The sequence below is a fragment of the Anolis carolinensis genome, unplaced genomic scaffold (assembly GCF_035594765.1).
Source record: "Anolis carolinensis isolate JA03-04 unplaced genomic scaffold, rAnoCar3.1.pri scaffold_8, whole genome shotgun sequence".
Lineage (NCBI taxonomy): Eukaryota > Metazoa > Chordata > Lepidosauria > Squamata > Dactyloidae > Anolis > Anolis carolinensis.
In genome coordinates, this window is record NW_026943819.1 from 29,092,268 (window position 1) to 29,108,647 (window position 16,380).

Below are 16,380 nucleotides of genomic sequence, written 5' to 3' on the forward strand. Positions count from 1 at the left end.
AACATCGACCATAGACCTTCTTCTTTCTTGGAACAACACCTATAAGACAACTATTTTCCTGGGTTCTCCACGTCCCACTGACATGCACTTCACGCACTTTTTAATCTAGTGTACATGTGGCCCACCCTTGGTTTTATTGTTCTTTGATCTTGTTTAATGTAGTGTATATTTTCTTTTATTGTGTTGTTTAATGTGCTATGATTTGTTGTTCTATTATATTTTGTTATATTGTATTGTTCTGGGCATGGCCCCATGTAAGCCGCCCGAGTCCCCGTTGGGGAGATGGTGGCGGGGTATAAATAAAGTTTATTATTATTATTATTATTATTATTATTATTATTATTATTATTATTATTATTCTCACCTTGGGTCTGGATGGGATTGAAGAAAGGAAACTTGTCCTGGTAGAGGCTCTCAAAGGCGCTGTTTCGCAAAGCGGAAACAGGCAGCGGCTGCAAGTCCAGCAGCTCCGTCGGTGGGGGATACTTCTCAGGAAGGATGAGGTGTCGGAAGGAGACGGGCAGCTGGGTCTCGCAGGCTGGAATCAAAAGGCACAGAAAAAAGCACAAACAAAGGAATCAACAATTCATTGAATATAGCATCATATGATGTCTTTATACCAGCAAACAGACATGAAGTCAGGTGTTGCATGTGCTATGAAGGACAAGCCAGATGGAGACAATAAAGAGGTTTAACCCCTGCAGGGTAAACCACCATCCGTGGTGAAAGATCAGCCAAAGAAGCCGAGGATGGGACTTACAAAGCCAGCGATCGGAGACCACTCGGATGAAGTACTGCGGGGGAAGCGGCTCAAAGACTGGCACAAAGAAGGTGATGAGGTGCTCATCTTGGGCATACTTGGCCTTCAGAAGGAAATACTCATGGTGCAGGATCACCTCACTGTCTACATCTTCAACCAGAATCCAGAAGGCCTCTGATGAACCGTGGACCTGGCCCGAGAGAGAGAGAGAGAATGGATTAATGCAGGGAGAACAAAGACCAACCTCAGGCACACAGGTTAGTAGCCAGCTGCAATAAATCACTACTGACCGAGAAGTCATGGGAGTGAGACTCTACTGTATTGTTAATTGATTTGTATGTGCTGTTTTGATTTTAATGACTGTGTTTTGGGCACTAAATTTTGCCAACTTCTGTAAGCCTCCCTGAGTCCCCCTCAGGTGAGAAAGGCGGGGTAGAAATGCTGTAAATAAGTAAATAAATAAATAACCGAGACTCTACTGTAGTTGTGTTACCTTTTCATCCCACTGGAAATCTGGGGTGATGGTCAACTCGACCTTCAGAGTAGACCTGGTGATGGGCTGCAAGTGGACCGACAGCTCGAGTTTGGGGAACAAATGGACGTATTTGTGGATGGTCTTCCCCATCTTCGGCATCCGAATCAGCTCCCCTGCGGTGGAAAAACATTAAAGGACAGTAGGGCAAGTGTGTGAACAAATAGGAGGCCTAATAATGTGTCCCATTCCCCAAACAGATAACCAGGGACCCTTTGTACTATTTAATCTTAAAACACCAAAAACAAAACTGGAGAGGAATCCTGGGTTGCAGTCTATGCAGTCCTTATGAAGGGCCGGGCTGTGGCGCAGCTGGCTAGTAACCAGCTGCAATAAATCACTACTGACCGAGAGGTCATGAGCTCGAACCCCGGGTCGGGTTAAGCCCCCAACTATTAAATAGCCCGGCTTGCTGTTGACCTATGCAGCCCCGAAAGACAGTTGCACCTGTCAATTAGGGAAATTTAGGTATGCTTTATGCGGGAGGCTAATTTAACTAATTTTACATCATCATAAAACTGCCATCAAAACACGAGGAATGGAATGAGGAAGTACAGCCACTAGTGGACAGTGAAGCAACAGCTCACCCTGTGGCCAGAATCGTGAAAGCTGGAAAAAAAAAACTTAAATGTCTCTGTGTCTGTCTATATATATTGTTTGTCTGTTGGCATTGAATGTTTGCCATATATGTGTTCGTTGTAATCCGCCCTGAGTCCCCTTCGGGGTGAGAAAGAAGGGCGGAATATAAATACTGTAAATAAATAAATAATAATAATTATGAAGGACAGAAAGTTGGCCCTGAATTTGTCTATTTCAAGAGCAGCCAGCCTTGGATTTGAAACCCACCTCCTTCAAACCAGAGAGAGATTTTGATTCAGATGCGCAAATGTTCCCGCACCAATCCACCCGCCCGCCACTGACCTATTTCGTTGTGATTTAAGTCATACAGCCGCTCAAACGGGAAGTTTTTCTTCTCGATTTTCTTCACCACCTCTTCAGGGAGCTTCTTGAACTGACGCAGAGGGCACATCGACTGCCACCTGCCATGAGAAGAAGCATTCTCAGGCCTGAACTACCAACTATAATAATAATAATAATAATAATAATAATAATAATAATAGTAATTTTATTCTTATACCCCGCCCCATCTCCCCGAAGGGACTCGGGGCAGCTTATATGGGCCAAGCCCAAACAGAACAATATAAAAACAAAACAATAAAACCAATCAGACAATAAAAGCAAGTCATAAAAAACCACATACAAGATAAAGTGTTAAAATCATGGATTGGGTTCAAAGGAACTACCTCAACTGGGAGATAGCAACGATCTCAGTTGGAAGGCAAGAGGTCCTGAGATCAGCACCAATTTCCCAGTTTCCTATTTGGTATGATTTTTGTCCAAATATTAAGCAAAAAAAAAAACCCTCCTATATACATAAAAATATACATGCTCCTAACTTTTCAAGGTCAGAAGCTCAATGCATTATGAGACCCAAGCGCAACCTAAACATTAAAAAGGAACAGCACACCACATACATCCGCTTGTCGATCATCTTGCAGAGATTCAACGTCTTGTCGGTCAGTTGTGCCCAGCCTCGGTTTAGAACGATCTCGAAGATGGCCCTCATAAGGCGCCCAGCAGACTGGAAGAGATACAACAGAGGAGGGGTCAATATCCACTCACCAAGGAAGGCCACGCATTTAATATATTCCTAGCCAGAAGCAGGCAGATAGTGCAATGGGTTAAACCTTTGTGCCGGCAGGACTGCTGACCAAAAGGTCAACAGTTCAAATCTGGGGAGCGGGGTGAGTTCCCATCTGTCAGCTCTAGCTACCCATGTGGGGATATGAGAGAAGCCTCCCATAGGATGGTAAAACATCAAACATCCTGGCAATTCTCTCACACCAGAAGTGACTTGCAGTTTCTCAAGCCACTCCTGACATGAAAAAAGCTCCCATTCCCAACACCCCATTTACATCTAAAATCTACTGACCTACCCAGACCTATTTCGTCTTTTTAAACAATGGCAATGCTCTGGGATTCTTCCCAGTCCTGATTCTTATGGAAACCATGAAAATGAACAAAAGCTAGATTCCAGTATTTTAAAAAAACTCTAAAATCAGGACAGTAAATAAAGAGCAACACTCAGAAAACAGGGGAATTTCAGGCATGAAACAATCAGGGCCACATCATCACCTCCCATCATCACCTTCCTCCAGGCAGGAAGCAGCCAAACTTTGAGGCTAAAAGGCTATTCAATGCTAATCAAGGTGGCTAATTGCAACATTGACACCTGCCTTAGGCACACAAGATATTTTTTATTTCACTCTGGACATTATTCCACAGATATATAAACCCCACTTGGACTTGACTAATTCCCAACAGACCTCACAACTTTTGAGGATGCCTGCCATTGATGTGGGTAAACATCGGGAGAGAATGCTTCTGGAACATGGCCATACAGCCCAGAAAACTCACAGGAACAGTGATTGTTTTAATAATAATAATAATAATAATAATAATAATAATAATAATAATAATAATAAATCCTTTATTTATATTCCGCCCATTCTCCCCAAGAGGACTCAGGGCGGATCCCAGCACATATACATGGCAAATATTCAATGCTGTTTGGACAAACAGAACAGAACAGACAGAAAGGAGATATGACTTCAAACACAAGTCGAGCTTCGGTGCCTTGGAGGTTGTGCCATTGCTCCATATTACTGCTGGTGATTATCCAGCTGTGCTAAAGTCCGGCCCGAAAAAGGCACTAACTGGAAAAGGCATGGATTTTCAGAACCCCTCACAAGAGGGGTGTGTTGGACATTTTACATTAGATAAAAAGGTCTACACTTTGTCCATAAAGAGCAAGAGCCTTTTCTGGCAGGTTTTGGCAATGGATATTAGATTCATAACCATTGCTGAACCTGCCAGAAACCACAGCCTATGACACCTGGGCTGACATCCTGTTCGCTCACCTGAGTGACATAAACCATGTCTGCCATGAGAGCAAAGCCTTCCAGCTTTAGCTGAGAGATAAAGGCCTGGAGGAGAACGTTGATCTAAGGAAGGGAAGAAAAGAGAGGCGTCAACATCCAGGGAAGAACATGACGAGGTCAATGTGAGAGATATACGAATGCATGCCCTTGTATATCATGCCCCTCTAGTGTGCAATGCAAAATTATGCTGTTCTCCAGGTGTTGTTGAACCGTGACTCCTAGCACTCCAAGAACTGATGGGAATTGCAGTCCAATAATATTTTGGAGGACATACAAACAAAATATGTTTAATCCAAGCATGTGACATCAGATACCATCATGTTGAAAAAAAAGGAAAACCCAAGACACTATCACACTGCACAAGATGACATTTGGAGCAGTGATCTGTAGATCAACACATTGGCATTCAAATTTCAGGTCAATTTGAATGCCAAGCCCCCAAAAGGGATGATTTAGTCAGCAAGTGGACCTCAATAACTCATAAAAAGGTTCAGCCAATCAATTGCTCATCTGTATAGAAGACACCCTGCCCTTTGTCCAATCTATATATATAAAAATGTAATGTGCATAATTAGGATCAAGTTAACAACAAAACCACTGGGCCAAATCACACCAAATTTGGCCACAAAACTAATGAACTTTCCAAGGAGTGACCATCAAAAAAAAGAAAGAAAACACCATGCCCGTATGTAGAAAGCGGCCAGGCTTTTAAGCTGCAAGACTATTCAGTGCAATTCAAGCTGGCCAAACAAGGATTCCCCTACAAAGGAAATAGCCAGGCTTCAAAGCAGCTCTTTGATTGAGGGTGCTGCTCCAGCTCAACAAACCCTAGGTATAACACAGCCAGGCATTGAAACTGCAAGACTATTCAGTGCAATTCAACCAGACAAAGGATTAATCTTGGTAGAAGGCAGCCAGACTTTGAAGCAGCGATATTACTCTGTACTATTAAAGCTGACCAACCTAAAATTCCCCTAGGTAGCAAGCAGCCAGGCTTTTAAGCAATTCTAGCAGCCCAAAAAAACATTCCTCTAGGACACAAGTACCAAGGCTTCCAAGCAGCAAGCCTATTCCTTTGTATTCCAGCTCACCGAACAAGGATTCCCATAAGAAGAAAACGGCCAGGCTGCAAGGCTGCAAGGCTATTCACTGCCGTTCCACTTGGCCAACAAAAGATTCCCATACGCCACAGCAATGCGTGGCCGGGCACAGCTAGTGCTTTATAAACACTCATGGATGAACTCACAGAACAAGGCCAGCCTGGGGGCAGCAAGGGGTTACCTTAGCACTCGGCTCCTCAATGCTCTCCTTCACAGGGATTGGGACCCGCTCCAGCAACTTCTGCAGTTCCAGTTTCTCTTCCTACAAACAAGCAACAATAATAATAATAATAATAATAAAACTTTATTTATACCCCGCCACCATCTCCCCGTGGGGACTCGGGGCGGCTCACAACGTTACAAAAGTAACAGCACAAATACATTAAACAATATACACAGTTTAAAACACAAGAAGATGATAAATCAGAAGTTAAAACAAAGGTTTATATAACAGTAATAATATCAAACAACCACCAATGCAAATCCGTCAACTTCAAAGGTGGGGGGGCTATAGCAGCAATATAAGATAAAATCATTAGATTAAAATACCCCGATGAAAGGAGCCTGATAACATTAGGATAGAATTGTAATGAGGCTGGTCATTGATTAAGCTAAGAAATACAGAAAAGACTTTCGGTATAGCCCAAAAGGCCCTGATATTCTTCTAAAATGAAGTTAAAGTGATCTGGGTGACACAATCACTAGAGATGCGATGTTGGAAAGAGATCAGACATTAATAGATGTTCAGAATTAAAAGGAAAGCATACATAGACACATGTGCCAAGATCCCTACCTCTCTCACAGTGATGTTCTTGAACTCCGAAGAAAGTGAGAAAACACGGAAAAGTTCGATTTCACTCAAAGTGGGCTTGAGCAGCTGGTTGTAGGTTTGTATGGTCTCGTTGGTGATGTAGTAATGGCTAGCAATGCGACCCAGCTCAGTAACCTAGATGAGGAAACAAGGGAAGAGAAACGTTGGAGAAAACAGCAAAATCAGGACAACCAAGCTTGATTTATTGTATACCAGGGGTCCCCAAACTTTTTAAACAGGGGGCCAGTTGACAGTCCCTTAGACAGTTGGAGGGCTGGACTATGGTTTTTTAAAAAAACTATGAACAAATTCCTATGCGTATCTTATTTTGAAGTACAAAAACAAAACAGGAATAAATACAGCCTCAATCATAATCATAATCATAATAAAAATAATAAATAGGGTTGGAAGAGACCCCTTGGGTCATTTAGTCCAACCTCCTTCTGGCTTTCTACACCAAAAGCACTAGCAAAGCACCCCTGACAGATGGCCACCCAGCCTCAATGTTTTTAATAATAATAATAATAATAATAATAATAATAATAATAATAATAATAATAAATCACACAGTCCTAAATGCTTGGGAAGTGTTCGACTTGTGATTTTGTGATACGAAATCCAGCATATCTATCTTGTTTGTTGTGTCATAATAAAATAATAATAATTATAATAATAGTAGTAAAGAGGGTTAGAGAGACCCCTTGGGCCATTTAGTCCAACCCCCTTTTGCACCAAAAGCACTAGCAAAGTATCCCTGACAGATGCCCACCCAGCCTCAATGTTTTTAATAATAATAATAATAATAATAATAATAATAATAATAATAATAATAATAAATCACACAGTCCTAAATGCTTATTAATTAAATAATAATTAAAATTAAAGTATATCCCGCACACCCCTTACGCCCCTTTTCCAAACTCACCTGGAAGTTTCCTGTCTTCTTGTCATACTTGACTAGATTGTTCTTGTCCAGCATCAGGGCTGCGGTGTGCACCAGGTCCAGCCGGCGTTGGTCCAGCAATGGATCTCCTTTCAGGTCATCATGGGATATCCCATACAGGGTTGGTGAGCGCAGCATCCGGATGTACAGGTACGTATAGCCGAGCCAGTTCACAGCGTCCTACAGCAGCCAAGAAACAGAAGGTTAGAAAGTGCAACGCTCCGAGGATTAAATTGCTTCTCTTAAGAACAGACACAACAGCCCACAACTCCTGCTCCTCTTACTTGAAGGCTCCCAGTCCCCTAGACAATTGCCGGCTTGCTATTTTCAGAAAGTGACACTAGCGACAGGACAAACAGAATTCCTAATGGGGACTTCTTCTCACCTTTGCATTCTGGACATTGCCCAGAACAACCTCTGCGTTCAACATATCAGGGAGCTTGGCCACCATCTGGCTTTCAATTGGAAGCTGCTGGTTGAGTAGTGAGAGGTAGTATTGCAGTTCTCCATGAGAAGTGATGAGGATCCCTTCACCCTTGGTATCATACTGAGGCCTCCCAGCACGACCCAACATCTAATAAAATGAAATCCAAGATGTCAAAGTGAGACTCAGCAGAGAAAGTTCAATCTACCTTGAGAAGACCAAGCTGTTTTCCTGGTTCTTGGCCCATTCAAATCTTCTTAATCTATTAGATTATTGGATCATGACCTGTTAGGATCATAACCTATTAGTGATTATGACCTTTTAGGATCATAATCTATTGGGTAGCAGAGTTTCAGGGGCATTCCTTTAGTTTATTGGGTAATAGAAGATCTCTGGGCACATCTTGTTTCTATTCAATGCTCTCAGCAGACTAAGATTCAAGTAGACTTCTTTAAAATAACATGTTTGTTTTACTCACAACTGCGTGTATTTAAATATACAGGTACATTTCTTGTCAGGTTAAACTTTAAAATGTTTAAATTTGTATCTTTAGCTTATAGTCTTTAATAATGTCTTCAAAACTATATTGCTATATACAGCTCTCTTTAATAACAGTCTACTTTCAAGGAACTCAAGCCTCAACTGACTTCTAACACTGGCTTCTGTACTCAAACAGACTCAAGCCTCAACTGTCTTCTAATTTCTAATACTGTTTTTTGTACTCAAACATACTCAAGCCTCAACTGTCTTCTAATTTCTAATACTGTTTTTTTGTACTCAAACATACTCAAGCCTCAACTGTCTTCTAATTTCTAATACTGTTTTTTGTACTCAAACAGTGTCAAGCCTCAACTGTCTTCTAACTTCTAATACTGTTTTTTGTACTCAAACAGACTCAGGCCTCGTCTTCTAATTTCTAACACTGTTTTTTGTACTCAGACTCAAGCCTCAACTGTCTTCTAATTTTTCTAACACTGTTTTTGTACTCAAAACAGACTCAAGCCTCAACTGTCATCCTTTTCAAAACTACATTCTAAATCGTTACTGAACCAGTCACATGATCTGCAGCTCCTCCCACTGCCTTGAGTACATAGAGCTAAGAAAGCTGCAAACCAAAAAAAAAAGTCAAATACTTCAGGAAATAAACAACACATTATAAACAGACAATACATTACGAGGAGGCATGAGAAGGTTGCTATCTCTAACATAATCTGCCTTCCCGAGGAGACACTGCCTCTCCCAGAACCTTTAAGAGCAACAATTCCCTTTTAAAAGCTGTGCAGCCTCTTTTACTGTTTAACATTTAAAAATATATATATATTTAGTCATTTTGCCATTCTCATTTTTACAGTCCACACAACCCTAACCTAAGAATCCCGAGGCAAAAAGAGAAGAGGAAGGAAATTGTCCCTATTTCTGTCACACTTGCCTTTCCCTTGCCTAGATCAAAACCAGAGTTTGGAAACACCACCCTTGAGACTCAAATTTATTTGGAGGTGTCCATGTCGCAAGGGATGTACCTGCAAGATGTCCAGCGCCCCCAGCTCAGTCCAGCGTCCCTTTTCGGGGCTGTACACCTGGGTCCCTTTGATGATGACCGTGTGAGCAGGGAGGTTAACGCCCCAGGCCAAGGTGGCTGTGGAGACCAGGACCTGCAAACAAGAACCACATTTCAGTCCCAAATGACTTTCTAAAGCAAATATAGACCAACTTTGGCCCTAACAGCCATAGAAGTGGAAATATATAAGTGCCACTGACATAAGAAAGCCCCGCCTCACCTGGATATGCTTGTCTGCAAACAGGTCTTCCACCAAGGTTCGGTCCACTCTGGTCATGCCAGCGTGGTGAATGGCAAAGCCATAGGGCAGCAAGTCTTTCAGCTCCAAATTCTGCAAGGGAGAAAAACAATGCTCATATCAAAAGACTAAATGGGAAATTCTTCCTGATTTATGGCAACTAGGTGAAGAAACATTTATATATATTTTTTTTCATTAGGTGTGTTTATTTATAAACTGCCTTGAGTCCCTATGGGGAGAAAGTCATGGTAGAAAAAGAGTTAAAAACAACAAAAATGAACAAGGAGAGAAAACAAATGCTTGCTCGTCTGCCAGCTCTTGGGAGCTCTTACTGTGGCCTAGCTCCATTTTGAGTTGGATAGCAAAAAAAGCCTATTAAACATAAAATTACATTATGATTTTACAAATTAAGCACCAAAACATCATGTTTTACAACAAACTGACAGAAAAAGCAGTTCAATACACAGCAATGTTATGTAGTAACTACTGTATTTACGAATTTAGCACCAAAACATTGCAAAATTGACTACAAAAACATTGACTACTAAAAGGCAGACTGCGTTGGATAATACAGAACATTGGATAAGTGAAGCTCGGATAAGTGAGACTCTACTGCACCTCCTCATTTCTCTTATGGTATCGTAAATTACCATATATACTTGAGTATAAGCCGACCCGAATATAAGCCGAGGCACTTAATTTTACCCCCCAAAAAACTGGGAAAACATTGACTCAAGTATAAGCTGAGAGTGGTAAATTTCAGAAATAAAAATAGATACCAGTAAAATTACATTAATCGAGGCATCAGTAGGTTAAATAATGTATATACTTGTAATTTAAATTAGCCTCCCCGCATTAAGCGGTACCTAGATTCTCGACTCACAGACGCAACTGGTTTCAAGCTGCTTAGGTGGGCAGCAAGCTAGGCTATTAATGGTTGGGAGCTTAATCCTGACCCGGGCTTCGAACCAATGACCTCTTGGTCAGTAGCAATTTATTACTGCAGGCTACTAACCAGCTGCGCCACAGCCCGGCCCTCACACTGGTTCTCTCTTCTGCCCTCTCACTGCTGTTTCTCACCCATCTATGAAACTGCTATGAAACTAGCCCTCCAGCTATTTGGGACTCCAGTTCCCAGAAGCCCTCAGCAGCTTATCCAATGGTTAGAAAATCTGGGATCTAAACTATGAAACACCCGGAGGGCCACAAGTCTGACACCACTGGATCCTTCCTTTAGTATCCAAAACACCTTCAGTATAAAAAACTGCTTTGGAAATTGTGGGAGATGAAGTGCCAAACACCTGGACGCCCAAAAGTTGACCCATGCCTGTTTTAAAGTTTGGAGATGTACAGACACATAAAGGGATTTCGGCTCAATCAACACATACCTTGCACTGCTCGGCTTCCGTCCTCAGGACCTCAGTGGAGGCTGAGCCCTCTCTCAGGAAGAGGCCCAGGGTGTCTTTCTCCAAACACATGTCCCTGATGGCGCGAGCGGTCTTCCCGGTCTCCTTACGGGAGTGGACAAAGACCAGCACCTGGTTTCAGGTAGGAGAAAGCAAAGCTATTAGAGCCACACAACAGGAAAGCTGAGCTAAATGGGAAAGGAGGTAGAGAGGCCGGAGGGAAGGGAAGAGGCAAAAAGACACTGTGATAATGTCAAGGAAGAAAAAGAAACAACCATCAAGTATATTAATAATAACTTTATTCTTATGCCAATCACCATCTCCCTGATGGGACTCGGGGCGGCTTACATATCTCTTGGCCTAAGATGGGATCAACCGAGGACTATATTATATTAATATTAATGGGTTTAATTGGGCATGGGGCATTGATTTAACAGTATGATGCATGGATATAAAGAAAAGGGTAAAGATTTTACACATGAACATAGTAAAATAAAATACATAGTGATAATAGTATAGTAAAGGTAAAGGTTTCCCCTGACATAAAGCCTAGTCGTGTCCGACTCTGGGGGTTGGTGCTCATCTCCATTTCTAAGCCAAAGAGCCGGCGTTGTCCGTAGACACCTCAAAGGTCATGTGGCCACTGACATGACTGCATGGAACGCTGTTACCTTCCTACTGGAGCGGTACCTATTGATCTACTCACATTTGCATGTTTTCAAACTGCTAGGTTGGCAGGAGCTGGGGCTAACAGCTGGAGCTCACTCCGCTCCTTGGATTTGAACCTGTGACCTTTCAGTCCGCAAGTTCAGCAGCTCAGCGCTTTAACACGCTGTGCCACCAAGGGCTCCATAAAAAAAACACGACTGCATTTACTCTTCACGAAAATGCCACGCAAAAAGGAAAGATGCATCCACAGACGTGCATCGTTTTAATCAATATGTAATTCTTCTCTGCGCCCTGAACTTTAGTCTAGCCTCAGAAACCAACTTTTCGATCCCAAGGTGGTCCTGATCTCCCTGAGAAATATACAAGAGAAGTATAGCCGTACTGTAATTTCATCCATACAAAGACATAGAGATGTGTACAAGCGACCTCAAACCACCCCTACCTGGTTCTTCCCAGCATGTTCCATGATTTTCTCATAAACAATCTCATTCATGATCTGGAAGCGTTTGATGGCTTTCTTCTCAGTGATTCCTACGTAGGTCTGCTCCAGGGGCACCGGGCGGAAGCTGCAAGGAAAATATTGCATAAGGCAATTACTTCTTCACTAATCTAGAGGTAAGGATCCAAGAAATGTTTATCTGCCAAGAAATGTTTAAGTCAATGGGTATGCACTTAGTTATATAGACTCAGTACAGAGTCCTGATGTGAGGAAACTGATGATCATAGAAGTAATTGCAAGAAAGGATATGTTTGTTTGTTTATATTGGTTTTATTGTATGACTGTTTATTATATGTGACATTGGGCTTGTTCCCCATGTAAGCCGCCCCAAGTCCCCCTGGGGGAGATGGGAGCGGGATATAAAAATAAAGTATTATTATTATTATTATTATTATTATTATTATTATTATTTTATTGTATGACACAGAGAATAAGATAGATATGCTGGATTTCGTATCACAAAATCACAAGTCGAACATTTTCCACATGTCTAGGACTGTGTGATGTATTTTCGGATGATGCGCGCAGATCCCATTATTATTATTATTATTATTATTATTATTATTACACAGCAAACAAGATAGATATGCTGGATTTCGTATCACAAAATCACAAGTCGAACACTTCCCAAGTGTCTAGGACTGTGTGATGTATTATTATTCTTATTCTTATTCTTCTTCTTATTATTATTATTATGTTTGTGGTCCTGTCTAGGTCCTCCAGTGTTATTCTATGACATACTTGAAGAAGAAGGATGTCGCAGCAATCTTTAGGGTTCTTTGTACTCCCCCTCCAGTAAAGGAGTAGACAATCACCACATGTACCTTTGTAGAAAAGCTTTATACAGTAGAGTTCCGGTTATCCGACATAAACGGGCAGGCTCAATGTCGAATAACCAAAACTATTGGATAATAGGGAGTTACTCCACTCTGGCTTGCGAATTATCCAGTAACAACCAGGTGGTTGAGTTCTTATTGCTATCTATTGGAATGCTTCTTATTCTTACAATTACTTATTGTCACTTTAGAAATGATTAAGTTACAAAACTCTAAAGGATACTATAGAATTGCACTGGACCACAAAAACACTTCCAGGGGGAATATAGATGGGAAAAAAAACATGGCTATGGAGTAAAGAAGTCACAGTATAAGTATTTCTCAGCCATCTCTCCCAGGTGATTTCTGACTCCCTGTAGAAGCCTGGCTTGCCTTACCTGTTGTCGAAGTAGAACAAGCCTTTGGACGGCTCCACTCTCAGGAAAGTAGCCACGTCCTCATAGTTTGGGAGGGTGGCACTCAGGCCGATGAGCCTCACGTCTTCCTGAGTCATCTCGATATTGCGGATGGTTCTGGCCACCAAGGCCTCCAGGACGGGGCCCCGGTCGTCATGCAGGAGGTGGATCTCATCCTGCAGGAAGAAGAAATAATAATAATAATAATACTAAGCTTTATTTATATCCCGCCACCATCTCCCAGAGGGACTCGGGGCGGCTCACAGAACACTCAAGGTGTGACATACAAAATACAACAAGTGCAAAACAAAACATAGATAATAAACAGTCAACACAACATCATAAATTCACAGTTCCCACTAGTAGGAACAATAAAATACAGCAATTGCTGTCAATAGAACAGAAGTATTCAACCTTAGAATTGTAAAGTGCTAATAATATAATCACTCACCATTCCACCATGTCTCCTGTGTCAATATAAGAATATAAATAATATATACTAATATTATGCTATACTAATAATATAATATTTTGTATATACATATAATATTGATAATAATATTATAATGTAATGCAATATAATAATACACTTATAATTGTATATTATATATTACATGTAGTAATACTAGTAATATCGCAGTATAGTGGTATAGTACAATATAGTAATAAATAATGCTTATATTGTGCTTTGCTAATAATATAATATATTGTATGTACATATAATGATAATAATATTATAATGTAATACAATATAATAATAATAATACACTATTATAATTATATATTATATATTACATGTAATGGTACTAATAATATTGCAGTATAGTACTATAGTAGAATATAGTGATATATAATGCTTATATTGTGCTATGCTAATAATATAATATATTGTATCTACATATAACTTGTAAGCCACCCTGAGCCCCCTTTGGGGTGAGAAGGGCGGGATATAAATGTTGCAAATACGTAAATAATAAATAAATAACTGAAAGGATAGGATGACAGTGAATAATGCACTTTAGTTATCAATCTATTCTGTACTGCTGCTTTTAGTCTACCCACGCATGAACATGACAGAAACTGTGTCTGGTTGCCAGTTGATTTATTTATTGTTACAACATTGCTGTTTTTATCCTATTTTTATATTGTGAATTGCTTTTTATGTATTTTTATTTTTATTGTGTTGTCGGGCCTTGCCCCATGTATGCCGCCCCGAGTCCCCTTGGGCAGATTGTGGTGGGATATAAAAATAAAATTATTATTATTATTATTATTATAAAGGTCCTCATACGTATTATCAGAGAGTCTAACATGATCGAAGGCTTGTCGGAAAGGGTTATCCTCTTCGCACAGCTCACCAACAGGGCAGGAAATAAGGTGAAAAGGTGAAACTCAGAAACAATGATGAAAACTCATAGCTTGTGTTTTCTCCCAGCTAACAATAAGGGAGTATCTGGCAGATGAAGGCATCCATTATGTCCAAACAAGAGAAACGCGGAGACCTCCAGGCCAACTTACCAATATGATGAGACGCACCAACTGGGTATAAGTGCGCTCCCCTCCTTTGCGGGTGATGATGTCCCATTTCTCTGGGGTGCAGACAATGATCTGCGTGGCATTTATTTCCTCTTTACACAACTGGTGGTCTCCAGTCAACTCAGCCACAGTGATGCCGTAAGTGGCCAAGCGCTAGGAAGAACAACAGATGTTATTAGAGTAGCCGCTCAGGTAATGCTTACATCCTGTCAGGGGAAATCAGTGCCACCCATCTATTCCTGGTGGTAGCGGAAGGGACTGTGACATGCCATAGACCGCCTAATGAGCTCATGGCACTTGATAATCTCCAAGGTTTTCTATTCCACGGCCAAAAGCTTTGTTGTTGGAACATTTATGTTTTGAAAGAAGGAATTATAAGTATGCAGCCACTCAATACGGGTCTGGCGAAAAACCAAACCCCGTCTTACCTTCCCAAAGCTGCCCACCATCTCCTGGACCAAGGACCTCATGGGAGCAATGTAGATAATTTTGAAGTCGTCCACGTTGATAGTTCCATCCAGGTTGATGTGCTTTCCTATCTCACGCAACATACACATCAAAGCCACGTTGGTTTTCCCAGCACCCTGGAATATAAGGAGAGGATCAGAGCAGAAACGTTACTTATGCTATATGCACATATAAACATATCACTGTATATGAAGCACTTATCTGTTTTATATACTGTATTTTCCTGAAACAGAGCTCTCAATTCTAGCAGGATCGCTACAGATTTTACCACTCAATGTGGAAAGCATTTGGCTACACTGTTCAGAAGATAGGACACTTCAGGCTTATCTCTACTCTGCTTTTCCAAACATACACAGATGGAACAGCAAACAGACATACAGTAGAGTCTCACTTATCCAAGCTAAATGGGCCGGCAAAACCTTGGATAATAAGGAGGGATTAAGGAAAAGCCTATTAAACATTGAACTAGGTTATGATTTTACAAATTAATCACCAAAACATCATGTTATATAACAAATTTGACAGAAAAAGTAATTCAATACGCAGTAATGTTATGTTGTAATTACTGTATTTACAAATTTAGCACCATAATATCACGATATATTGAAAACATTGACTACAAAAATGCATTGGATAATCCAGAACCTTGAATAAATGAGTCTTGGATAAGTGAGACTCTACTGTATCTATACATACCTTTTTATCTATAGTGGTTGATGTTTGTATTATTACCTCATTTGTCTTGGTGATTATGTATTTTTATTATTTGCTATGTTTTAATAGCTTATTTAATTTGACTGTTGTATCATTGTTTTTAACTCTAGATATTCATTGTAACTTTATATTTTGTTTCTGTTTTGGGCTCGGCCCCATGTTAGCCGCCCCGAGTCCCTTCGGGGAGATGGTGGCGGGATAAAAAAATTAAGTATTATTATTATTATTATTATTACAGTAAAGTCTCACTTATCCAACATAAACGGGCCGGAAGAATGTTGGATAAGCGAATATGTTGGATAATGAGAGATTAAGGAGAAGCCTATTAAACATCAAATTAGGTTATGATTTTACAAATTAAGCACCAAACATCATGTTATACAACAAATTTGACAGAAAAAGTAGTTCAATACGCAGTAATGCTATGTAGTAATTACTGTATTTACGAATTTAGCACCAAAATATCACGATGTATTGAAAACATTGACT

At 40.6% G+C, this 16,380-nt stretch overlaps 1 protein-coding gene across 1 annotated transcript in view; it reads right to left on the reverse strand.

Moving 5' to 3' along the window:
- The window catches only part of snrnp200 (small nuclear ribonucleoprotein U5 subunit 200), a 52,238-nt gene that overhangs the window by 22,168 nt on the left and 13,690 nt on the right, over positions 1–16,380 (reverse strand). The window contains exons 13-29 of the mRNA XM_062961293.1: positions 15,138–15,293; positions 14,692–14,862; positions 13,156–13,349; positions 11,886–12,009; positions 10,757–10,906; positions 9,351–9,461; positions 9,093–9,224; positions 7,534–7,722; positions 7,131–7,328; positions 6,188–6,340; positions 5,576–5,656; positions 4,274–4,357; positions 2,828–2,934; positions 2,214–2,332; positions 1,254–1,408; positions 761–950; positions 365–538 (exon numbers count right to left, since the gene is read on the reverse strand). Of these exons, the coding sequence (XP_062817363.1) occupies positions 365–538; positions 761–950; positions 1,254–1,408; positions 2,214–2,332; positions 2,828–2,934; positions 4,274–4,357; positions 5,576–5,656; positions 6,188–6,340; positions 7,131–7,328; positions 7,534–7,722; positions 9,093–9,224; positions 9,351–9,461; positions 10,757–10,906; positions 11,886–12,009; positions 13,156–13,349; positions 14,692–14,862; positions 15,138–15,293 (2,488 nt within the window). The remainder of the gene's footprint in view (positions 1–364; positions 539–760; positions 951–1,253; positions 1,409–2,213; positions 2,333–2,827; positions 2,935–4,273; positions 4,358–5,575; positions 5,657–6,187; positions 6,341–7,130; positions 7,329–7,533; positions 7,723–9,092; positions 9,225–9,350; positions 9,462–10,756; positions 10,907–11,885; positions 12,010–13,155; positions 13,350–14,691; positions 14,863–15,137; positions 15,294–16,380) is intronic.